Genomic DNA, 26,860 nt, shown 5'->3' with positions numbered 1-26,860 from the left:
GAGCTGAAAGGCAACAAAAAGCGTGAACACGTGATAAAAGAACGTTTTCTTTTTTATGTTATGTAAAATGTAATGTAAAAGGACAGAACAGTGAAGAACAGAGGCTAGTGGAAATTAAAATTTGGGGAGTCTATGTGATTTAAATGTTGCTTAAATCATATTTGAGCGCGCACACACTAAAGATTCTTCTACAAAAACAATACAGTCTCCATGGTCAGGTGGGTTTATGTGCTGCCGCTGTGACTCTTATTTTGAAAGAGAGAAGCGGAAGTACTGTATATAACGCAGTGAGCAGGTTACCGTTGGCAGTGAGACAGGAGCGGGAGAGCAGAGGGGGAGCCGGAGCAGGTAAAGGTGTGCGTATGTTCGTCTGTTTATGAATGTGGGGGACACAGGAAGGGGTGACGGCGTGAAGAAGAGACGGAGAGGGGTGAAAGGAGGACAAAGGACGCGACTGAGAGCAGGAAGAGCTGGAAGGAAAGAAGGGAAAAAGAGAAGAAGGAAGGATGTCTGAGAGGATATCTTCGTGTGGGAGCCTGTATGACAGCACCAACCTGCTGCTACAGTACTGCAACAACGGTGAGCTGTTTCTCGTTTCACCTCCACACTGACAGAATATGGAGGTTTACACACTAAAGCGACACTAAAATGTCCTGACAATGACATTCAGTAGGTGGGAACAGAAATAATATTCACCAGCTGACTGCTGGCGTTAAATGTTTTCTGCCTGCGCAAATTAGCCTGATTGAATGCACCAGTCTGTATAGGAGTGTCATTAAATTTACAGTTTATCATAGATATTTAATGCTAGCTTGTTTATTCTTAATTTGTGTCCACCTTTTATAGATATTTTAGGTTTATTTTCGCTACTTTGAGGCTTTTTTTGTCCCTGTTTAATGTTGTGACTGGTGTTTTGGGTTATAGGTTAGGATTGAACAGTGATACCTACCTTTTATTAGGCTGTCAGGTATGACTGAAGGTCCTGTCAGTCCACAGCTACAAAATACTGTCTAAAAGCACAATCTATATTTTTATTTTTATGTTTTTATGTCTCAGTGACAGTGCATATTAATAAACATTACTTTAAATCGCCTAGTTTATTATCTGCAGTCCCTGGCCAGGTGATTCCTGGCAGCCTAAAATCAAGGAACAAGAACAATAATTATGATGTAAACATATCAATTATGGTAACACACAAAGACAGACATAAGCTGAAAACAGACACAGGCAGCAACAAAAGCAGAATCAATTACAGTTCAACGGGGCACAAACAAACAACACAGAGCATTTTAAATTACATCACTGCTGTGCAAAAACAGACACAAGCAAAGGCAAATAGGAGCAACATCACAGCAGTTGAGCTAAGTGAAGCAGCATGGTAATTTAGCAGCACACAAGTTGGGTTTGACAGACATTTGCCAAATGATAACACCCATCCAGACTGCTGTCAGATATGGTGGCCTGTAAGCCTTTCCCTTACCTGTCTAGAGACCTGAAGTGGTGAGTTCCCTGACTGGTTCCCTCCAACACTAGAGGGATGGTTCTAACATTTGGTCCATTTTTTGGATTTGAATATGATCTGTGATGGTCATATGGCAGGTGTCACAGCTGCTCTTCTCCCTTGTGCAGCCTTCTATCACTGTAGCCGTCACATCCTGCTTTACAAATATAATGCAAATAACCTGCTGCTGCTGCTTCTGGGACAGATCATATCTGTGGTGACAAAGGCCAAATATTTAAATGTGTCTTCTGTCAGCTGAACAGGATGGTGATGGTTAATCCAACTGTTGCAAAAAAAGTAGATGCCATTTTTCCTCTCCGTGTTATTACAGTCAGGGTAGATTTGTTTTGGGAGGAAAACAAATCATGAAGTGTTGAGTTAAATGCATGATGTTGTGATCTGAAAGAGACCTGTCTGTGGTTTGACACAGTCCCTGCAAAACTTCACAGACAGCCATATTGAGTGACAGGTGCAGAGACAGCGAGGGGTCATGGGAGTCTGGTCAGAGCTGTGGTGTTGTGTGTTAGCCAAGACGTAACATGTGCCATTCAGACCATTTGGTGAGCGTTGTGGTCCAAAGCCTCCTCCAGCTCCCCAGGTCAGGACTGAAGTTAAACTGTAAGACAAATGTACAGGTGATGGAATAGAACAAAGTAAAATCATAAATTGAATAATGTCAGCTGTAGGTTACCACGTGATCCTGTCGACTGACAGCTGGTCCTGCAGTGAGGGATCAGCTGCTAAACCCAAGTGTGTCCAGAGTAGGATGCTGTTTTGTCTGCCCCTCTCAAGGATTTTTTTAAACAGTGCGGCAGTTTATTAAGTTAAATTTAATAATTCAGTAACACTTAATCCTCAGAAACAAAAATGTTTTATCTTATTTCTGCGAGGGTTGACTGATGATTTAAAGTTTCTCTTTTTGGGTCAAAGAGACAGTATATAAGATTTAGGGGGGTTTAGTGGCATCTAGTGGTGAGGATTGCAGACTGCAACCAGCTGAAACTTCTCCTGGTCAGAAGTCCTTGAGTATTCATTGTTCAGGAAGTTTTTACTAGTAGCCGAATTATCCACAGAGGTCTCTTCCTCTCCAAAAGTCCTCTCCAGACTCGCTGATTTAAACCGGCAAAAACACTGAATAACACAGTTTTGCATTACAAATCAATGTGTCTCTGATGCTGTTTGGCATGTCGGAGACGGGCTGTCGGCCCAGCACCTTCTAATGTGTGCCCACCTTTTTTCTCTCTGCTAATGTCAGATCTAGATGTTGAGGAGGTTTTTACTGGGAGCCAAATTAACCACAGCAGTAACTTCCTCTCCAAAACACACAGCCTGGCTATTTTAACCAGCAAAACACTGAATTAAGCTGTTTCACTTTAAAGGTATACTATGCAGGATTGTTGGTCACTGTTTGTGAACACACTCACCAGCGAAAGTGAAAGTAAAAGGCAACCTCAAGAACATAATACAATACAGGCAGAGGGCAGAGTATCTGTCGATAAATACACTGCCATACACTTCTAGTGGGTCGTAAGTGATGACAGAGAGGGATTGCTACTGTAAAGAATTGGTCGGTGTTTTTATGCTCTTGTCGTAGAGGAGCTTCTAACCATGCTGGCTGAGGCAAAAACACAAATGGCCCTATCTAGAGCCAGTGTTTGGTTCGTCCGTTCTGAGACACTGTAGAAACATGAATGGTGGACTCTGTGGACAAAGACCTGTTCCCATGTAAATATACACTCCTCATTCTCAGGTGATGAAAACACTATTCTTATTTCAGGTGATTATACACTAAAGAAAACATTTCTGCCAATATATCCCCCTAATCCCACAAATTGGACCTTTAAGTTAAGGTCAGTGGTCAGAGATTACACGTCACATGGAAGGCCCTCACAAGTAAAACATGCCTGTATGTGTTTGCTGACATTTGCAGATATTGTTTTGAGGCCCAAAGGGAAAGAAAAAAAATGCTTTTTCTGTTCAGAGGTCAGAGGTCAGACTCTGTGGAGCTGGAAGAAATTCAGTATTTTAGCACAGACTGTTCAGCCAGAACTCTCCCCACTCGACAGGACCACCTCCCTTCCTGTTAATATATGCTGTTAAGGCTGAAGAGTCTGCAGGTTTCCCATCTTACCAGTGTTTTCAAGCTTGATTTCATGCCGTAATAAACCACTGTATTATAGCATGACGTGATAATGATATTTTTAGGCATTTCGTGTCGTGACTTACTGGAAAAACTGAGAGTTGCCCCTTGTGCTTAAAGCTCTGAAAGACAGTGGAGGTAATTTCTCCACCTAAAATAAGGGCAGCCTAACAGCAGTTAACCAACAGTCTGAAGTACAGTGGAACACATTTACCATGATAGGTGCTGAAACTGCTGCTGAAAATAGGCCTGTGTGAAGTGTGAAGCAAACCTGAGAATGCCGTGAAGTCAGGAAGGGACTGGTGATTTTCCACCCTGCTGTGCTGCAGCAGGTGAGATGCAGGTAGACAGATCAGAGCACACTGGAGGATAATAAGACAGTATGGCAGAGTGTATGTGTTTGGAAGGTAACGTGTTGTCAGCCATGTTGAGATGAAGTGTGAATGTGCTGTTGAACTCAGCAGTGCAACATCTGCCAAGTGAGCTCCAATCAACAAACTTCTTTCTTTCTTTATTGTTGTGTCTGTCCATCAGTCTTTTCTTTTCTTTCTTTTCCTCCTCTGCCATCTGTCCTCTCAGTGTAACCAGAGATTCTCTGCAGTGTGTTGATCAGATCTGCTCTCCTCGGCCACCTGGTCACATCTTGAGCAAAAGCAGTTTGCATTATCCCTTTATAGTTTTTATAGTTTTATTGCGGGGTGTGATTTAGATGTTTTATGTCTGTGTGGGGCAATATAACGAGTCCATTTAGCTTCTCTGGTGCTGACGGCCTTCATGGATTTATCAAAATGATCCTGCTGATGTAAACTCCACCTATCTGGTACTCCAGGCAGCATAAAACAAACCCTAAGGATTTGTGCAACACTCTATTTATTTATTGTTTATTCCTTCATTAACAAGTTGACTGCACTGAAAGTATGCCACTGCTCAGTGAATCACATATTTATTGTCCCAACATCAGCACAGAGAACTATATGGAAAAAAAGGCTCTACAGCGTGAAACAACACACTAACATAATACCCTTTACAGTCACTTAAATGACTTGAATCTGAACTGTGCAGAGCTGCACGGTAGCAGCCCCACATGGCAGTAAGGGGTAACTGTCACACAGGGCCACACATGGTTAAACCACAGAAAACTGCACCTCTGTCCCATTTAATGATTCAGCTTGGTAAGAGTGGTGTTTTTAAACATCACAGTACAGTATCCATTCAGAACATGCCTGTTTGTAATGGGCCAACTGCTTGGCTTGTAGTATTTCTGCTTGCAGCTTTCCCGAGAACCGCTCATACAGACAACTTCACACTTGACTGCATTCCCTTGGGTCCTGAGCAATACACCTAGACCCCAAACAGCTATAGCTTTGATAGAGTTTTTAGATATGACGAATATTAAATTATATGTCTATTCTAACCTATTGTACCCTGCAATTATACACTAAAGGCCCTCGAAGCACTTAAAAAAATATGATACTCTATGGAATACTTCTTACCTACTGTGTGCTTCTACTTCACAGGAAAACAATGTACTACTACCGTTACCTGTCAGAGACATGTTACTGGTTACATTGCTTCACAAAATATATATGACACATTGTTATTGATTAAACTATCCAGCATTATATTAGAACTGAAACCTTCACCATGAAGAGATGTTCAGTAAATGTCAGTACATTGTGCTGGTAATTCCTCTCTTTCACTCTTTAGTTAACATAAAATATTTGAATGTGGTATTGATAGATTTACTATAAATAGTTAAAGGAACAGTGTGTAATATTTGGAGGGATTTAGTGGCATCTAGTGGTGAGGATTGCAGATTGCAACCATCTGAAACTATTCGGAATTAGAATTCCTTCAGTGTTCACTGTTCAGGGGTTTTTTACCAGGAGCCAAATCATAAGCAGAGGTCTCTTCCTCTCCGATTCAAACGGACCAGGTGATTAAAACTGGTAAAAACACAGAATTAAGCACTTTCATTTTTAAAAGATTAGTGTTTTTCCAATGCAGTTCGTCACAAAGGGGCTTCTAACTAGTGGCTGGCGTGAATATGTATATATTCTATTTATAATCTCACACACTGGACCTTTATTGGTTTTACTTCCTGAGTATTTCTTATAAAGGGTGAAAAGTAAAGTAAGATGGCGACCCCTAAATCACTTAATCTATTTCTATTTACACAACGGGCGTTGGTTAAGATATGTTCGATTCAGTCTGTATCACTGCTGTTGTGAAGTGGAGCATCGATCTAATTAGCTTTTGTATTTTCCAGGTGGTAAAGTTATTTGTTTTATAAGTTAGTATGGCAAAGAATATCACACCTAAGAGACATGCTTCCCTCTCCGCAGAGCCCTGAAGCCCCGCCCCCACTGCTGCACAGAACCACAGAGCCCGTATGCTTGTTTATTCAAAGTTTATTAATATTGAGCAGGTTTTGTGTCCAGATTGCACCAAATTTGACACTGCACACCCTTCCCTTCCCAGCAACAAACCTGCCAAGTGTGAAGTAGATCGGTTGAACGGTTTTCAAGATATGCAAAGACACACAGACAGACAGACAGACAGGCAGAGATTCCTTGTTTTATAGTTAGATTATGCCACTGCAATCTGTATGTATCCCAAAAAAACACACATGAACACAGCGCGTAACAACATCAGGAGAACATTTACAGTGAATAGATGCATTCTGGGTGCATGCCAGTATTGCAGGGTACAGTATGTTCTTTCAGCTGTAGATTGAGATGAAACGACTGAAGCAGTGTAAGCAGTGCTTCAGCAACAAGGGCTGCCAATCACAGAGCACTGTACTGCTGCACAGATCTGTCATTTGCCAACTTTGTAGGCATTTACTATAGACAGAGAAATAAAACTCATTTAGCTCATTGTGCTGTAGTGTTAGTGCGTAGTGAAAATCTTCGAAATGTCTGGTTTCAGTTTATCCAACAGGTTTTGAAGAGGATACTGAAGGATGAGTATAATCTGTAGAGCTTTTATAGAACTCCATCTATTTGAAAACATGCAGTTTCTCATCAGGTTTATTAAGGTGTCATTTTTGCTCATTCAGTGCAAGTTAAAGGATGAGGCTGGCGTCTTTTTTCCCCTATTATCGTCATATGAAAATACTAAAACCAACAGTGTAGGGTGAGTGTCAGTATTCTGTTGGCAGAACTCAGACCTAAATCGATTGTTCCCTTCAGAAGATGTGAACTTTTAAAAGTGAGGCACATTAATATAGTTAATTTAAGAAAAAAATGTTGGACTGTTTTCAGCTGTAGATTAATACACATTTGGTGCACTGGTGAGTATTTGTGGAAGTAGGACAGTGTATATGGGATTGAGTCAAAATAAACTACAGTGTGAGTGTGTTCATGATAATAGTGTTGAAGGAATGAGTCCTAAATTCCATAAATGAGTTAGCATTTAGCACATCCAGTTCCCTCATCACAAACTCAGTGGGTTTTTGAATGGATTTTTGGTTAAACGTCTGAAATAGGTCTGTAGTTCAGACTCTCATGAAAATCAAACCGACATGAAAACGTCAGTAAATACCAAACTCATGAATTTTGATGTCTTTATGTGTCTTAAAAAAGTTGATGCTAATAAGAAGCTAAATGAAATCAGCTTTACAGCCTTGTAGTGGTGGCAATGTTAAGTCATGCCAGCATGGTGTAGTTCGTTTATAGCCTAACATTAGCCTTTTACTTCTGGCGATTGCATTTACACTTCAAAAATCATAACTTGTTCATTTGTGAAGATTATCTTGCTGAACAAAACATGTAAGTATCATAAACTTTTGTTCACCACAGAGTTTATTTTCTGCGATAGTCCAAAATCCAATGAAAAATTCCCATTGGCTTTTTAACGAGGGAATGAGATTTCAACTTTGGCCTACAATAAAAAAAACATAATCCCTGCAGCTCTCTATGAAGGAATATGTCACCCAGTGCAATAGTGTGGCTCACTGATGTGTTTTTCAATAGGTTTTGGGACAACAATGGAGCTCTATGGCACAGAGGAATAACTAACCCCCAGGCTTTGGCAGCTCAGACAACACTTCTTGGTTTCTGGATGTTCCATGGGATTTGTTGACGAAAGGAAAATGTAGAATATCACCAGACTTGCCTTTGAATTAAAACACAAAAAAATAGCATTATTGGTGTTACTAGGTCTTCACAATTTCACATGAGAGCCTGTAGAGATCAAATATTTTGTGCCATGATGGTCAGTCATTTTTGTACATTCTGAATTCACTTTCATGGAAATGCAAAGTAAGGGCATGTGTGCTGCGTCACTTTTATGTGTGTGTGTGAGAGAGAGAGAGAGAGTGTGTGTGAGAGAGAGTGTGTGAGAGTGTGAGTGTGTGTGCAAGTGTGTCACTGATCCTGGAGTCTGGCTCTGCAGCATCTCTTCCTGGTGGTGCCTGGCTGCACAGATGCTGATGCTGGTGCAGCCTGTGTGTATGTGTGTATGTGGCCCTGAGCCAGGCTCCACCCCTTCTGCCTGTGTCCTCACTGCCTATAGCTAACCAGACAGGAGGAGGAGGAGGAGGAGGAGGAGGGATGGATGGAAGTGAAGGAGGAGAAGAAGTGGAAAAGGGAGGAGGAGAAAAGGTTGGGAGGGGATTGTAGGAGGAAGAGGGAGTTGTCCAGGAAGAGAGGGTGAGAGTGAGGAAGTGGAGGCGGTGGAGGGAGTGGTTCAGCAGGAGAGGATGGGAGATGAGAGTTTGTGAATGTGTGTCGGTGTGTGTGTAAAAGAGAGAAAGAGTGATCGAGCACTGATCCCAGACAGGGGAGGGGAGGAGTCCAGAAAGCCTCTAGGGGGAGAAGAGTGGAAGCAAGTGGCGAACCAGACTGACTGACTGAGTGTTTGCTGTGGACTGACACACTGGTTTGATTGACAGGAGGAGTGACCAGGCACTTAGCGTGGCACAATGGCAGGTAGGCGAGACGAGCTCCACCTTCATCATCACTTCACTGCACCATGAATATTTCAGCAGCCTTCAATTTTCTTACTGCCCTGCGCCGACCTCCCATTGTCCATCTCACTGTCTCTCTCTGGCAGCATTACACACACACACACACACACACACACACACACACACACACACACACACACAGAGCCCACCTCCTCTGCATATCAGCATCAATATCTGTCCATCCATCTTTCCTTTCCCTCCAACTCCCACTTTGCTTCTTCCTCTTCACCATCCACCCCTCTCCTCTGTTCATCATCCTTCCTCCTCTCTCTGGTCATTCGTCTGTTTCCTTACAGTAGTCATGTGTCTGTATCAGCCTCGTGTCAGCTGGGTTTCAAGTATCACTTTACAGTAATGTATGTCTGTGCTGGGACAGAGAGGGAAGTTAGCCTGCAACATAAAATGTGTGTGTGTGTGTGTGTGTGTGTGTGTGTGTGTGTGTGTGTGTGTCGCCTGCTGAATATCAAATAGATGTGGCCTCTGGTTTATAAGGAGAGTAATGGAATACCGCTGAGGTGTAACTGTTGTTATGGTGTGTGTGTGTGTGTGTGTGTGTGTGATAATTCAAGGGCAAATTGAAAAGTAGCAGGCTCTGCAGTGTTTTTAAACAGGTGTCCTGTCAGGAGAGGAGATGAAGGTGAACTCTGCTGATCTCCCCATCTTTGTTTACTCTCTCTCTCTGTCTCCATTGTTGCTGTGCATCTGTCTCCTCCCTCACTCTTCCTCTTTGGTATGTAACGTATTACATGTCTGGTTAAATGTAAAGAGTGATGTTACAACTCAAACTAAATGTGCTAAATGTTCACATACTAATATTTTTACAGTTTTATTTTTTGTTATGTTTTATGTATCGTATGTTTCAGGCAGAAAGGTAATTTCCTCTCATAAAACATCAAACAGTAAATGGACATTTTAAACATTCAACTGAGCGTATGTTAAACATTTCATGTAAAATGTATTTGAATCCAAATGAGAAAATTCAGCATTTCAGGATGCAAGAGTTGTTAACATGAAGGCTAACTTGCTAATTGTAGGGATGTTAAAGAGATTGGCTAGCAGGCTGTTGCTCAAACTACATGCTGTACTTTCGCATTATTGCATTGCCTGCCATGTACCCAACTATAATAGTGTTTATACATTAGCATACGATTAGGACTTAATTTAAAGTACAGCTGAGGCTTAATTCTGCGATGCTACCCCTCAGACAAACTTTACCTTTTTGTTCCCCGCTAGTGGTTAAAGGGAAATTTCGGTTTATTTCAACCTGTCTCCTATCGTCCTAAATTTGTTTCAAGTGACTAGTGACATAAAAATAATAGTTAGCATGTTAGCCGTTAGCCGTTAGCCTAGATACAGCCAGGGCGCATAGTAGCGTCAGACATGTTAAAACGTAAGTGAACGGGCAACATTCAAGTGCAAAGTTAGTCCACTAAACAAGCTTTTTTTTCCACAAAGACCGCCTCATATCGTTAAGATAAATGTCAGAGAACATATAGAAAATAACATGTAAACGTATTGTCTTACCTTACCGGTGTGGTGCCATGTTTGTTTACCATTTAGCTCTGCTTTCCAAAACCCTTATACATCACTGTTAAAAGCTTATGTTGTAACAACGCTATTGTTAGGGTCTCATTAGGTTTAGGCACAAAAAAACACTTGGTTAGGTTTATGGAAAGCTTATGGTTTGTGTTAAAATGATCACTTTTAACGCGGTATGTGTTAGTCGTCATGGCAACAGTAAATAAAATGTCAAAGCAGCAACGGGACTTCTGAACAGTGGGCAGTTGTTGTCGGGATAACGGGCTGTCAGGGCGTTTGTATTAAGCCTGTTGGAAGATAGAAAAATTTTCCTTACCGCATGCTGCTATGCATGTCATCCATCTCAATATCTTCCGAAATTTCGCTCTTCTGATGGATCTGAGCTTGCTGTTTCTGCAAATGGGTCTCCATACTGTGTAACGACGAGATAATGAGACTCCTGCATTTGTACCTAAAATGCTGTCAAAACTGTCATTCATAATTTCCAACACAGCCTCCATAATTCAACCGGGAAAGAGGTAGAAAAAAGGAGCGCAATAAAAACAACAACAACTAAAATACCCCCCAGTCACTGAGATGCAGATTCACACGGGACAAGTATTATCACGGGACGTCTGTGTTTGGCGAAATATAGTTGGTAATTTGCGGTGGAATTTTTACTTTACAAATTACAGACATGGTGCATTCGCATGGGATTAAGATCACAGACATTCTCCGCAATTATTACAAATTACCAGAGGTCCCCAGGTAATACTAATCCCGTGTGAATAGGGCTTAAGTCACAGTTTGGCCACTATGTCAAATTGGCTCCAGTGTCCGGTGTGCTTCCTGAGGACCTGGGATTGACAAGTGTAGTGTTGAATTGCTACAGAATTTTAGGCTATGTCCAAAATTTTAGAGACTGTCTTTGGTTAGTAAAACTGTCTCCTACAGGTTCTTTTATTTGAGCATCTCCTCCTCATTGTTTCCCTCTCTCTGCTCTGTTCTGTACCTAATGGCAGTTTACATAAACACAATCATTGCTGCATTTAGTTCAAGATGAATCATTCCTCTCACTTTCTGTCTCCTCCCACCAACAATCTGTCCTCTCTTTCTTCAGTCTCTCTCATTCAGTTTGCTTTTATTATTTGTATTATTTGTATTTGTGAGTTGGATTGCTCTTGAATAACTTGAATAACTATGGCTGACCTAAATTGGATGTCTGTATCAGCTGTGTGATTATGGAGCAATGTTAGAGTAGCTAACATACAGTAGCAGGACAGTATGAAGACAGTTGTGTAATATCACCCCTCAGGAGGTGAGACATCACTTCATTTATATTGTTTTACCATACAAAATATCCATAGAAATAATACTTTAATGGTTTAGCTTTCCATAATTCATTCATATTGGATGAGGTTTAATTTTCAAGTGGGTCATTGACACTGAAACGTCATTTAATGAAGATGAATGAAAGGCTCTTAGAAGCTAGCAGCTATTTAAAAAAAGAGAGACCCACCATTCCAATTGAAATGGAAACTCTCAGGGTTGGGTATAATGACTGAAATGTGTTTGGATCAATAATTGACTGCAGTTTTAACTCGTATTTTTATTAATATCATTATGCCTACACACTAGTTTTAATGTCTAAAGTCTGACACCCTCTTAAATCTAAAGACAATGTAAGTTTTAATTCTCACATAAAAGTTTTTGCAAAAGACTGGGGGTCTTGCAAGGGTTCCTTTTGAGATTATTTCTCATCCTGTTCCTGGTGGAAATATGACATCGAACTCCCTTTAGGAAATATGACATATTAACATTTGCTTACGTGTCTGCAAAAACATACAACTGTAGAAACACAAGAAAAAAAGTGTCATATACTGACAATTTTCTTGTCAGTTTGGCATCAATATAACCCTAAAGATAAACTGTATTTATGTACAAACTTTACATTTTGGATTTTGTCGCATTGCTACCAGCCACCATTGATTTACAGTGCTACTTTAGTGGAAGGAAACTGTGGGAATGAGAGTTGAACCATTTAAAATAAGAAGATTTCTCATTAAAATAAGTGCTTGTTTGTGGATCAGATACATGTCCAGTTAAACACAGAGACAGCTCGGGCCACCTTATGCCAAATGATCAAGACCATGGGAGCACTCAACAGCTTAAGTAAAACTTGAAACCATGATTTTATTCCGACATTAGAAATTTGTCTGCGACAGTGAAATTGCTTGAGAAGTCGTTTGGTGTAAGGCCGGCATTAGTTGTATTAGTGTTGTGTGTGTCTAAGTTTAAGTTTATTTACTTTATTAATCCCCTGAGGGGAAATTCAATGTTTTCACTCTTGTTTGTCAATTACACACAGGTCTGAAAGACACACACTACCTGCTCAAGGACTGCAGACAGAAATTAGCTTGTAGTCAAATCTGGTACAATGCATCTCTTCTCCTTGTGTAAGATAAATGTTTTTTGTACATGCATTAAACTAAACTAATCTGTGAAAGGCAGAATGATTAAAACTTTTTCAACAAAACATTAATGTTATTTGGATAAACCAGTCTAATCCTACTCCATCAGATATGTGAGCAGAAAGCTGGAGATGGTTAGGAAGTGAAACGATGACGAAGGCTTGAGATAATCTGACATTATGCTGGCTGTTCTGCCATGCAAATCTCTTTTTAGCTTGACTTCTCTATGTAAATCTGAAGCTTGATTTCCCTGTGGCCCTGTCTCATTTGACTGCAGGACGTGATACAGTAACAGTAACAGTACTCTTTGTCTCCCCCGGCTCAGTTTACAGCGCTGAACTGATGCATGCTGGGAGCGTTGTATTGACTTGCGCTGAAGCAGTGTGTCCTGTACAATCCCTTTTGAAGTGCATACACTTTTACTGCAAGTTTAAAGTCGCTATTTTAAACTGTTGCAGCTCTGATCTCTGAATGGTGTACACATGATGAGCGTGACCTCTGCATTTAAAAGAATGAGGTCATGGTAGATGTTTACTTTAAGAGTCTGCTGGTTATTGTTGTTTTCATTTGATCTTATTTTATTGTGTTATGCAGATGTGTTTTAGTCTTGTCACTTTCAATGATAGAAGGAGTCTGTCTACTTTCTCTTTGATATTATTGTGATATTTTTTTCATTTCATTGTGACTTTTTTGTTTAATTTTACTGTATAGAGCTAATTAGACAATCACTGAAGTCTCTGCTGAAACAGGTATTTGAGGGCTGATCCTGATATGTTGTGTACTTATATTTTATGACAAGATTCAGTCCTTTTTTTCTTAAATAATAGTCAGTATTCAGTGTGTACTTCCTGTGTGGATAGAAAAGCCACTGAAACAGTTCATTGCGGATTAACACTTTCTTTTAAATCTTTTTGTGTATCACCACATCTTTGCAACAGATACCTTGATGGCCGGGCTTTTGAATAAAGAACAAATTAGCAAGAATATAAGCATATTCAGATCTACAGTAAATGTTTAAACAGATCATTGGAAACTGTAAGCACATATTTGCAAGGTTCAAACAGAATGCAATTTCTTTCTCAGTTGGTGTAATATTCAAAAAGTGTGTCTCTTTTTTGGAATGAAAATCTGCATTTGTGATCATGAGGACAGAATTTAGAATTTAGGATGCATGAAGAGTGGAGACTTTCTGTCCAAACAGAAACTTGTTTTTATCAGGTTGTAATCTGTTAATGTGGGGCACAGATTAATAATCTGCACTGGGCAGTTTGCCTTTGATAATCTAGCCAGCCTCTGGTGATGTAATCATGGTGGGTGTGATGATTGTGGACGATTAAGCTGGAAAGAGTTCAAGAGAGGAATAAAGGCAGATGATGGAAGGATGTGAGGGGGTGGAAGCAACAGTTGCTCTTATATATATTTACTATATTTTGCTCTCAAAATTAATTTGGGAAACAAAAACAAATCCTCTGCATGTCAGAGTGATGAGATCTCTTGCTGAGTATAGATTTTAACAGGAGTCTGCAACAATGTCAGCGTCTGTGAGGCTGCACTTCAGCACAGTGTGACAGAGCTTGATGCAATCATGTTCACAATGACAATGCTTACATGAAGATGTTAGCAGGTTTAATATCTACTGTGTTTACTCTCTTAGTTTTGCACACAGTGTACTGCTTAGGCTGATGGAAATGTAAACAGGTTTGCAGGTATTTGGTCATAAACCAACGTATTAGAAGCATTGTAGCCACCAACTCTAACAAAAATAAATTAGTATTTGTTAAACTGAAGGAAAATTACTTTCAAAAAGAACCAGCACTGGCGATTAGCCACCAAGAGTAGCCACTGGGACTAACCACAGACAGTCTATGGACTAACTAGCTTATTGCTAACTTCCGGTCTCTCACTGGAAGTTGCGCATGTAATCATTTCTACAGTAGTGCCCTCAGGAGTAAGGTGGATACCCTATGACATGACAAATGATTTGTTAGCCCTCTGGCTTTTGGATTTGGGAGAGAGTTGTTCATGTTCACAAACACTGATTGACACTGATTGAACTTTCCAAGGCCATGGACATAACATACTGGAATTCTTCATTTTGGTGATGTTTCCCTTTAAATCTGTTCATGTCGGCGGTTACAGTGCTGCTAATACTTTGGTTTATGACCAAATACCTGCAAAACTAATAACATTCCCATCAGGCTCACCAACAGAAGCAGCTTTTAAGGGGACTTGCTCCGTTACTGACTACAAACCAGACACCTTTGAGGCTGTGGTGGAGAGGAGGACACTAAACAAACTGTTATCCATAATAGATAAACCTGACTACCGTCTCCACCAACTACTGGACAGACAGCAGAGCTCTTCTTCTAACAGACTGGTTCAGCTTCGCTGTCACAAGGACCAATACAGGCAATCTTTTCCTACCCAAAGCAACAACTATGTACAACACATCACCTCTGTCTAACAGAAGTGTCAGCTTTATAGTTTTCTGTCCCAAACTCCACTAAGTTTTGCTCTTCAGTAACCTTGCACGTGTAAAATTTGCACATCTCAGTCTCCTACTCAACAAATTTGCACATTAATTTCATGTTTATACTGATAGTATGTTATACCATGGATACATTTTATAGTTTAGTATTTGTATTTTAGTATATTTATAGTGTGTTATAGTATATTCTTTAATTGTATATTCTATAGATATTCCACAGATATATATTTTATACTGACAAAGTATGCTTAAGTTTTTTTTATTGATATATATTTCTCTTTTCTGATGTGATATGTGTATTACTGTGTTTTTTTTTACTGTCTATCTATCTCTGTCTATCTATTCATCCATCCATCCATCCATCCATCCATCCATCCATCCATCCATCCGTTTGTCTGTTAGACTAATGGAAATTTTGACTCTGTAAATTTTGACATTTACAGGTATCCTGTGGATTTCCCGTCTAATTATTCATGTTTGCAATCAATGTTGCTCCCAAAACACAGTGCTTGTATCCTGGAGGCCAAACAAACACACTGAATAAATTTCCTACCTCATAAAACATTTACAAAAACAAATATTTGTGAATATTTTGAAATCTGCATTGTTTATATCAGTGTCAACATGAGTCCTCTTCATTTTCCTCTTGTTTACATTACTGGTACATTTCTCCAAAGCACAACAGGTGGCTGAAAACTCTAGAGAGCACTTTTAGGATCTCAGTGCACAACAATGTAATGAAGAGGGCAAAGCTTTGTTTCTCTGTCTGCAACTCTGTCTCCATCCCCCTCCCTTCTTTTCCCTTTCCTCCATGCCGTCCATACAAAACAACCACACAACCTGGTATCTGGTGTTGTTTTCCTTCTCTTACTTTCTGACTCACACTCACACATGGAGTCTAAATTATTAAAACCAGTCAAGTTTCCTGTGTGCTCATAAGCCCCTAAGAAACTCTAAACCACTGATTCACAAAGCAGCAGCGGCAGATATCCATAACACTCACCTAAAGCAGCTGCTTGTGTTTATATCCAAATTAATGAGCCCAAATGTTCAAATAGCCAGAAAATGACTGCCCAGCATGTGACCTGCTGATTGTTACCCCTTGTAAACTGTATTGTGAGCTTTAAGTCTTAGTGACTTGAATCTAAACTAAAAACCCTCTTTCCTCCTGTCCAGATGACACGGTGTCAGCCAGCAGTAACATGGACATGGAGGACCGGGTTTCCCACCTGGAACAGAAGCTGCAGCTGCAGGAGGACGAGATCCAGCTGTTGAAGGCAGCTCTGGCTGACGCTCTGCGCAGATTGGGCTACTGTGAGGAGCAGAGCCTGGGGATGCAACCTGGAGGCGTCCATGCTGCTGGGAGGAGACCACTGGCCACCACAGCTTCAGCACCGCCTACCAAGGGTAAGAAAGGTAACTGGTGAAAAGAGAGCCGTCCGTTCCTAGCTCATCATCAGTCATCGTGCATCATCAGTAATACTGTAGACATATTCCTGCTGTTTTTATGTTCATAATCTTAGATAAATGTGTGTCTACCACTGTGATGGACAGTAAAATTTGAGCAGCCATTCAGTAAGTCCCATGAGTCTCTGCTGCAGCTGCTGTCCTTTCATCACTACACCATACAGGATTATACTGTCATTGTATTCCCCAGTGTCGCCAGTAGAAATGACACACCAATCCTGAAAAACCCATAACCTGAATGAATACAATGGAAGTTATAGATGGCCTTTGAATGTACTGCATGTTGCAGAAGTGACACCTGAGGCCAGTTCACAACACCTGCAGTGTCAAATACACTAAATCTTTGGTGAATTGTTCTCAGTGACATGGATTTAAAAACACAGCAAATTAAAGTTTTACTGTGCACACTGTCACACAGTGACGCCGGCAGGATTCTGTTTCACAGTACACACAAGAACCATCTGGTGCCCACCCGGCACCTGCCTGTTTGTAGCCAGGATCCAGTGCTCACTCATACACAGTCTACTAAGTGAGCGTGAGCAAGCACTAACATTACCACTAAACCGCCACTATAAACTCTGATAAGCCTACTGCATTAATTTCAAATAGCAGCCATTAGGCCTGGTTTACATAATCATCATTGCAGCACCCCTACAGTAGCACATATTTGTAGAAGAGTCATGCAGAAAGCCAAACACACGACACACAAACAGCCACACAGAAACACAAATTCACACATTCTCACACAATCTTCATACTTTTACACATGATCAGAAATATTGTAGTCATAATCTGACATGACTTTCAACAAAACAAATATATCTAAATTTATTTAGATAATATAAATAATACACAACCTTAATACCAAAAAAGTTTGGATGCTGTGTAAAATGTAAATAAGGATTTGCGAAAGACCTTGTCTGGATGGCAACATGTGTTGCTCTAAAACCTGAATGTACCTTTCAGCATTCACAGTGCCTTCACAGATGAACAAGTTACCCATGATGCCATGGGCACTAACACACCTCCATACCATCACAGGTCCTGGCTTTTGAACTTTGCACTGTAACAATCTGGTCCTTTTCCCATTTCACCCAGAGGACATGACATCCATGATTTCCAAAAACAGTTTTAAATGTGGACTCGTCAGACCGCAGCACATTTTTCCACCCTGTGTCAGTCCATCTCAGATGAGATTGCATGTGTAGATGCAGGGATGAAATGTGTTTACCAACAATGGTTTTCAAAGTATTCCTGAGCCCATGTAATAATATCCTTTATACTGTACAATCAAGTGTGTTTTTCATACATTGCCATGTGAGGGGACAAAAGTCACAGACATCCAATGTTGATTTTCAGCCTTGGCTCTTACATTCAGAGATTTCTCTTGATTCTCTGAATCTTTTGATGATATTATAGATTGTTGATGGTGAAATCCCTAAATTCTTTGTAACTGTGCGTTGAGAATAGTTATCCTCAAACTGTTGGACTGTTTGCCCACAGTTTTTCAAAAAGTGTCTATCCTTGCTTGTGAACACCTGAGCATTTTGAAGATGCCCCTTTCATACCTAGTAAAGAGATACTATCAGTTGTTGCCAGTTAACCTGTTTAACTGTGGAATGTTCCCAGTCTTTTGTTGCCCCTGTCCCAACTTTTTGGAACATGTTGCAGCCATCAAATTCAGAGTTAGTGTAGATTTTACAAGAAACAATACAGTTTATCAATTTAAACTCTCTTTAAATATCTTGTCTTTGGACTGTATTTATTTGAATATAGGTGAAAAAGGATTTACAAATCATTGCATTCTGTTTTTATTTACATTTGTCACAGTGTCCCAACTTTTTTGGAATTGGGGTTGTAATGTTTCTATATAGCCACTGACCGACAAAAGGGTGAACTTGTTTCAAATGCATTTTCTGGGCTAAAAATAAACCGACGTCCAGTGCACTGTAAAACTTTCGATTCAGGAATCCATTTATTCAAAGTTCTGTAAACACATGCTCACTGTAATGTATGACTACAAGTTGACGAGAAAGACGAGTAAAGTTCTTGCCTTAACCAGTTTGTTAAACCACTCAAAACAGTGTCGAAAAATTAAGAGATGTAGCGCAGTGTCTCACAGAGAACAGTGCTCTCACTCAGCAGCCCTGGTAACAACAGCAACAGCATAGGTTATATCACCTGTGGGCCAAACCTGCCTCCCTCCCTCTGCTCCACCAACCACTAGCACAATCATGCATGTACCCTGCATTCCCATGATTGGCAGGGAGATGGGAGACGATAGACTAGCTTCGCTAATCCAGAACTCCCAACTGTACGAAATCATAAACAAATAAAGAAAAAAAGTCCTCTTTAGCTGAAGCTAATAACAATTTGTCACCTTTCAGTGCGTCAGCTCCTGCAAGCTCTTCCCTCCAGACCTCTGAGTAATGGCTACATTCAACAGAAACGCCTCCTCTCATCCCCTTCCTCTCCTAAGAAGGAGGTGCTACAGTCCATTAAGAGGTATACAAAACACCACAAAGATACGCTGCCACAAATATCAACCAGGTTTTTTTGTGTGTGTTGTTCAACCTTCCACGTTCCTTCACACTTTATCTTTTATAACTTCATTTTGCGTTGTGTTTTTTTTTAATATAGTATATACTGATGTTTCTTGCTTATACCATCTCCTTTGTTGCTGTAATGATGCAAATGTCCCTGCTGTGGGACTAATTGAGGATTATCTAATCTTTAAGCAGTGGTCTTGGGGAACAGTGGCTTGGTAAGACCATCCTGACGAGGTGAGCTCAACATTCTGTTTCGCTCTCTGTGTCAGTCTGCACTCTGCCACATATCCAGAAACTAAAATCCGTTCGAGGCCAATCAGGGATCTGCACTAATGTAAACAGCCAATCAGGGACTGCTTTGTAGTGGATGTTGTAAAATGCAGGCCACAGCTTGCAGAACAGTATTGTTTTGGCAACTACCGAAGCAACAAGTGCTTACTCTCTACATTAGTAGAGTGAACACAGCAATAAGTAAAGTTAATGCAGAAATGGAGTCAATAACAACAAGAACAAGAGGGTGCACTCATGGAGTTTCTTGAAAGAAAAGACTTTTAGTCATTCCTCCTAGTGGATTTGGTAAAAGCACGATTTATCATCTGTTTCCATTAGTGATGAAGAAGATGTTCCCTGCTGTTTTGTTAAGCTGATTAACATAGGAAATTGTCTGTCAAGGCGTGTACTCTGCCTACTCAAAGTGTTTGGGGCGGCACTGAGTCCAGACTGATACAGAGAAAACAACAAAACAAACAAACAAAATGTTGAGCTCATCTCATCAGGATGGACTCACCACACTAGGAAAACAGAGGTGAAGAACAATAAAGATAGTGTCAAATGTCAAAATATACTAATGTCTCCTAAACAGCACCTGTTTCCTCTCCTTCAGGAAGAGTATGTCCACAGAACGTCTCACCCTGGTGAGGAGAGAGATGGGAGCGGAAAGTCGGAGTCGAACCACCTCTTCTAGCAGCTCCTCCGGAGGCAAAAGGTAACAGCCTTGTCCAGTGTGATGGTGTATCTTGTATAGATTATACATTGTGTCTCTTAATTCATTGGCACTTAATATCAGGGACGTTTCTACTCTGCGATACTTTAATAAAACAAACCATCAGTCACATTTTACACAAAGGCAGATGAAGCAGAGAAAACATAATACTGTGGTCGATGTTGCCAGGAAAAATAAACCTCTGTTGTTTCCTGTTTTGCCTCTAACAAGCTCAGAGAACATGTCTGTGTATCGTGGGTCAGCAGGGTTGTGGAGGAGTTCAGTGGGTCGCTTCTAGTAATGAGCTGTCTGAGCTCCATACTCTCTTCTGTTATTCAGGCAGTCAGTCGGTCTGGACACAGAGTGCCTGTCTTACTGAACTTAAAGTTATTTTTACATTTTAGATATTTATATATCCAGATTTTAGATATCAGAGTATTGTTCCATCCCCTATGACCCTAATAAGCAGGTACAGGAAATGGATGGATGAATTATTAAAGACACATGTACTCAGAAACAGCATTTACAATAGAATTGTTCTCTGGGGTCAGTCTATAGATTATTTGATAGGGAACCACACAATAAAGGTCACATTTAAAATTTACTGCAACAACCAGGACAAAACAAGACAGGTCACTTCTCAAGATCAAGATTTAAGACCATCAAATGATTGTTGTTTCAGAAGCTGCACAAATGCAAAGTATTTACTGTCTCTTGATTTTAAATAGTAGCTAAATCTACAAAATGAACACCTGACAGAAATAGTAAGATTAAATTTTTGGGGGTATTACAACAGTAGGGACAGTATCTTAAACCCTTCGTAGATCAAATTCATTTACACACAGGTTATGCTCAGAGCCAGGGTAACCTTATCCCACCAGCTGTTTTTAACCTCTGGAAACTCTGTCAAATATGTATGACAGGCAAATGCAAATTCATGTAGTAAAAAAATAGTAATGTTTACTGTTCAACTGTTGAACTAAAAAGTATTTTTTGTCACATATTTGACCGCGGCACATCACGAAGTGCAGAAATAGAATAAAAAGGGGCTATTAATGCACAGAACCCTAACATGTGGCAGTAACAGTAACCAATAATGCTCTATCTCTCTCCCCTCTCTTCCTCTTTATGCTGTCACAAGCCCTGAGATGTTTTGGAAATTGTGATTTGTGATATTGGGCTTTATAAATAAAATTGATTGATTGATTGATTGATATGATTGGCTGTGTCACTGCCCGATACGTATGTCCTGCCTGGGGTATTGCACATATGTAACTCAACAGAGATGACAGGGAAGCGAAATGGCTCACTTGTTAGCTATTTCCAGACACTATATGTAGTTTACATAGTTTGTCCATCCATCCATCCATCCATCCATCCTGAGCAAAGCACTCGAGACCTATCTCCCCTAGCAACGCTTGCCAGCTCCTCCTGGGGGATCCCAAAGTGTTCCCAGCCCAGATGAGATCCCCCTGGGTCTGCCCAGGAGCCTCCTATCTGTTAGACATGCTTGGAAAACCTCTAACAAGAGGCACCCAAGAGACATCTAGATCAGATGTCGAAACCACCTTAACTGTCCCTTTTCGATGCGAAGGAGCTGCGGCTCTACTTCGAGCTCCCCCCTGATGTCTGAGCTCCTCATCCATTTTCTAAACCTGAGCCCAGCAACCTTACAGAGGAAACTCATTTTGGCCGCTTGTATCCGAGATCTCGTTTTTGATCACAAGCTTGTGACCATAGGTGAGGGTCGTAATGTAGATTTATTATATTATTTCATTATTCAGCTAAATACATTGGGTCTTTGTTAAACAGGAGAAGAGGATCTTATACATTTTTTCTCTTTCCTTGATTCATTTCAGCCACTTCTTTATTAGCGTTAAGGCCAAGAAATCCAGTGTGACCAACTGGCTTGTCCACCTTTTTAGAATGTGTCTTGTGCATGTCCTTGAATCAAAAGAAACAGAGAAATGGTGCTGAAAAGACAAGGGAACAACCGCCCCTCATCATCATCTGTATCTGATTGTGATGAAGCCGTTTTACATTTACAGCCCTCAGCGTGGGACCTGCTGCGGCTTTTAGAACTGCTGGTTTAGAGTTTCTGAAGTTTAAAGCACACTCAGGCTTCAGTTATTCAGACTGTGTTTTAGAGAAGAGAGAGATGAATTCTGCACAGCATCATCATCAGTGTCGTCTGATGTCTGATTTGTCTCATCATCGTCTGTGGCTGTTACACAGTTTCCACAATCAGCGCTCCCTGTTCGCCTGAAGTAAATGTCAGATGTCACCATGAATTATGTTTCACAGTTAACTGGTTGTTAGTCTTTGTGATGCCACAGCTGTGAGTCTGATGGACAGTGAAGTATCCACGTGTCACTGCCAAGTAAACTCAACATGCGGATTACTTGTCGTCATTAAAAAAAAAAAAAAAAAACATGGCGGAAGTTTAGTTTCTGTTATACAGAGCAGTTTTTCTTGTCTTTCTTATTATTTGTCTGTCTTTCATTATACACTGTGTTGCTTCTAACTCTATATTTCTCCTAAATTTTTCATTCTTTTCTCCATTTTATGTCTGCTGCTGTTTCTCTGACATTCACACTTCCTTTTCTTTCCTTTCTGCTCCTCTTCTGTCTTTTCCTCTCCTCTCCTTAGCTTACCTTAACTCACTTCCTCTCCACTTTGCTTCGTTCTCTGCTCTGCTCTCCTCTCCTCTTCTCTCTCTCTCTCTCTCTCTCTCTCTCTCTCTCTCTCTCTCTCCCTCCCTTATTTCTGCTGATGGATCAGATTTCCAGTAGTTCCTTGTATGATGGGGGGGTGTGGTCATTGGGCAGAGGGGGTGGGTCCGCACAGTCAAGAAACTGCATTCTGATTGGATGATGGGGCCTCCTCAGGCTGAGCTAAAAGTTTGCTCAGTGAAGGAGGAAGTCGTGTGTTGCTGTAGCTGTTGAACAGGACAGGAACCGCTTTGACTGCTCACCACTGTTGACTGTTACTGTAACGGAAACCTCTCAGCCATGAAGAGATCTTCCAGGTAAATTGTCTCTTTACAATGGATAATCAATGATTGACAGACAGAGAGAGAGAGAGAAAGAGAGTGAGTGAGCAAAGAGCATTTACTGATAAAGCTTTTTTGGAAAAGAGTCTTACGCTTTGAGTCATAAATGAAGTAAATGTGTGTGTGAAAGAAGGTGTGTAACTTCAGTATGTGGAAAAATGCATATGCAGCCTTTAAAATTGGATGGATACATTTTAGAAAAAAAGGAGTGTGTTTTTTGTGCCACATGCAGCTGGTCTCTCATCTGTTGTTTGACTAGCTTAAATAGATTACAGATTGCACAATAAAACACAGGGAGGGCTGGTTTATAAAATGCATTCAGGCTACATGCATCTGAAGTTTTGGTTCATTTTCAGTCTACAAAAAGTCAGCAGTCAGTAGCTCTGGCTTTATGACCGCCTGAGGAAGTTGTGTTGTTTTATGAAACTCTGTTGTCATGCAAACGGTTTGATGCAGTAGGTTGCCCCGTCTGCACGGCTGTGGGTTGCTGTGGGTTGCTGTGGGGAGGGGCTGCAGCATAGTAACATGAACGCAACATGACACAAGAGCCAGCTGTGTTAGTAAACCATGGATCTAAAGGCAAGAGGCAGGTCTGATGAAAACACAAACATACTAAATGATGTCATGTTCAGAAGAATTAATCATAGTTTAATTGTGTAAGTCAAACAAGGAAGGAAAAGTCAGTTGTGCTATGTTATGTGAAACTCAAATTTTCGTTAAGAAAGCTCTCAGAGGATGGGTTACACACTGCTCAACACCCCCTGCTTAAAATCACTTTCATGGAAACCATAATGAAGCGTTTTCTAAATGTGGTACGCTTCCTAATAGGTCTCGTTATGTCACAGATACTTTGAATTATGCGCCTTTTAAAGTGTCATTAGTGGCTCTTTTGTCTTCTGGCTTCTAATGATGGTGGAAACAAACAACCATGTCACATTTCTGTCTGATTATGAAACACACACACATAGGAGATGAGTAAATATGAAGTGACAGAAGACTGCAGTCACGCTGTGCTCAGCAGTTCTGTCAGTTAAGTGACGGTTTTGTTATATCTGATTGAGTCTGATAGCAGACAGGACACAGCTCCTGCTTTTATTGATAGAAGTTCACAAGAAATGATGACATTACACGCTGTACAGTATGTTCATGTGGAACAAATCATCTCATGTAGTTTTATTTGCATGTGCTGCTGTGGGTGGTGCACATCTGTATCTTGATTGCACATTAATTTTAAGTTTCCTCAAAGGGATTCTAAATGAATAATGTCTTAGCTGAGCTTGTAACTAAGGTTTCCCCCTCCTTAAACACTGAAAGACAGTATCCTGCAGCATTGTGACCACAGGCAGGAGGCTGATGCAGCTGATGTTACGATCACCTATTCTGCTTCGTTTGCAGAACCACTGATAACATTGATTGGGCCTTCTGTTTAACATGCAACAAGCATACTGACATCGTCTCTGATTGCAGAGAAGCATTCTGCACCACTTAAACCAGGTTTTGCCACAATGAACCGGTTAAACATCACTATGACTGTCTCTGGATTTAAATTTAAAGTTAATGCATATAGTAATGTATATAATTGTGTCCCCAACATAAGCTTTGTAAAGTAAATAAAGTTTAACAAGTGTAATAAAAAACTAAAGAGATAACCCTCCGTCAGATTGAAGCTATGCAAATTCTGATGAAGGAAAAGATGAAAAGATTAGTGTCATGTTGAAAAGATTAAGATCTTTTCCCTCTGTCAAATCAGATCTCTCTTCCTCTCGCTCACTCTCTTTGTCTCTCTCTTAGGTATTTCGTCTGATATGTCTGATACCACAATAACTTCAAAGTGAATTAGTCTAATGTACAATGGAAAAAAACTTGAGTGTCTTTGTGTACTTTTTTTTAAAGAGTGGGGATGATCAGACATGTTTGTGTCCATTATCTAAATCACCCAGTACTTAAGTCATAATGGACCAAGAAATGGATGCACACTTGACCACTCCCACAATTCAGGGGGCTGCGACCCATCAGTATGACCGCAATATCCATCTTCTCTCTGTCTGCATCGCTGTGATAAAAACTGATTTACTGCAACATCCATCACTGCAGTATCTCACAGCCTGATGAAGCACTTTATTCTTTGATGAGGAACCTCTTGTAATCGTATTATGTAAATTAAGACAAGTTTTGGACAAAATTATCAGCTGAAGTCTTAATAAATATAATTGTACACACTAGGCTTAATTATATTTAATGGATTGTATTTGGCAAGTTAAACATTGCAGGCCAGGTAATGTTACTTTAAAGATTTGGTCAAAATATGACCCAGGAACAAGCGTAAGGCACTGAAATGGTTCTTTTTTAAAAAAAAAAAAAAAAAAATTCAACATTTAATAATTGTCCAGGACCCTACGAAATCTGTCTTAGTTTTTCCCATAATCTGTGGTTTCCATTTTAATTTTTTAGAATTCTGTGTTTTACAATTCAAGCCTATTTTGTCATCGGAACTTAATGTGGTGGATGAATGAAATTTATGAATATAATCCATCCAACCTCATTTCCATTTGTATTTCCACTGTATTAACACCTCATTTTGAAAAGCGGACATATGTGTATTATGGGCCACAGTCATATGTATAACAGGTCAGAAAACAGGGGTACTCCAACTTTAGCAACAGCCAGTTTGAATACAGAGATGTGAGCGACGGCTGGCTTGATCGAGAAACATTGGACGCTGCCTTTGGACAATCCAAGAAGCACAAAAGGTCAAGATTTGACCTAGCTTGGCTAACCGAGTAAAAGACTGTAAAGCTAGCAGTCACTCATGTCTCTGTGATCAAACCTGCCGACATTAACAGTAGAGACAGACATTGGGAGAACAGAACAAAGTCTCTCCAGCAAATTATCTTGTGTTCCCCATTGTCAGCGGACCTGCCGGTGTGTGTGGAGGAGCTGAGCCCCACCCTCAGTGAAACACACAGGGAACAGAGCACAGAAAGAACGTGTCCAGAATGACAGCAAAATAAAGTCATGGATGGATAACTGAACGGACCCTGCAGAGCAAAGGCTTGCTGGCCCTAATTTTCAGGCCCCCCCTGTCCTTCACCTGCAAAATGTCACTTGAAGAGACACATACCGACCAGGGAGAGACTCAAAATGACCTCCAAGAAAAATAGAGCCTACAAACAGTCAAAAATATCACAAATAGATGCTGAATAGCTGCAAAGAGACACAAAGAGTCATATAACAACTTATAAAAAGGGGTAAAACAACCTTAAACTGACTCAAAATTACCACAAAGAGACACAAAACGACTACAAAGAGACATAAAACCATAGAGAGATGCAGAGCGACTACAAAGACTTGCAAAACAACAACAACAAAAAAAAAAAGGCTGAACAACAATAAAATCTGTGTTCCTTTTTCCTTTGCAGGAGGGGTGGTGGTGCCCTCTGCATGTCTGCGTCCAGGGCCCACTGTCAGCCCATAAATATAGCTGTATAGTTTTTTTTCTGTTCAGTTGGCTTAGACACTGTAAAAAGACATTTATAATTGTGGGGAAATTCCACAATTTGTTTTGTGTTTTACAGTTGATTCCATTTCTGTCAACAAGTTCATTTCTGTCCCTGTTATCCACGCTGCAGGAATCATAGGGCCCTAATTGGCCTATTTCTTGCCTCAGATTTATTCAGATGTTGTTTTTTTTCTGAATAATTGTGGTAAAATGTGACAGCT

At 40.4% G+C, this 26,860-nt stretch overlaps 1 protein-coding gene across 3 annotated transcripts in view; it reads left to right on the top strand.

The window, feature by feature from the left end:
• Positions 1–277: 277 nt before the first annotated feature.
• eml2 (EMAP like 2) overlaps positions 278–26,860 on the top strand; it is a 44,923-nt gene continuing 18,340 nt past the window's right edge. The window contains exons 1-4 of one of the 3 annotated variants that reach the window (XM_049577518.1): positions 278–579; positions 16,267–16,497; positions 18,945–19,062; positions 19,990–20,091. In XM_049577518.1, coding sequence (XP_049433475.1) covers positions 507–579; positions 16,267–16,497; positions 18,945–19,062; positions 19,990–20,091 — 524 coding nt within the window. In that variant the 5' untranslated portion in view covers positions 278–506. Of the gene's footprint in view, positions 580–16,266; positions 16,507–18,944; positions 19,063–19,989; positions 20,092–22,984; positions 23,117–26,860 lie in introns of those variants that run through there. The other 2 variants (XM_049577517.1, XM_049577519.1) reach the window with 2 other exon arrangements.

The sequence above is a fragment of the Epinephelus fuscoguttatus genome, linkage group LG5, assembly GCF_011397635.1.
Source record: "Epinephelus fuscoguttatus linkage group LG5, E.fuscoguttatus.final_Chr_v1".
NCBI lineage: Eukaryota > Metazoa > Chordata > Actinopteri > Perciformes > Serranidae > Epinephelus > Epinephelus fuscoguttatus.
Note: the sequence above shows the minus strand (reverse complement) of the source record. Positions and strands in the feature narration are given on the sequence as shown.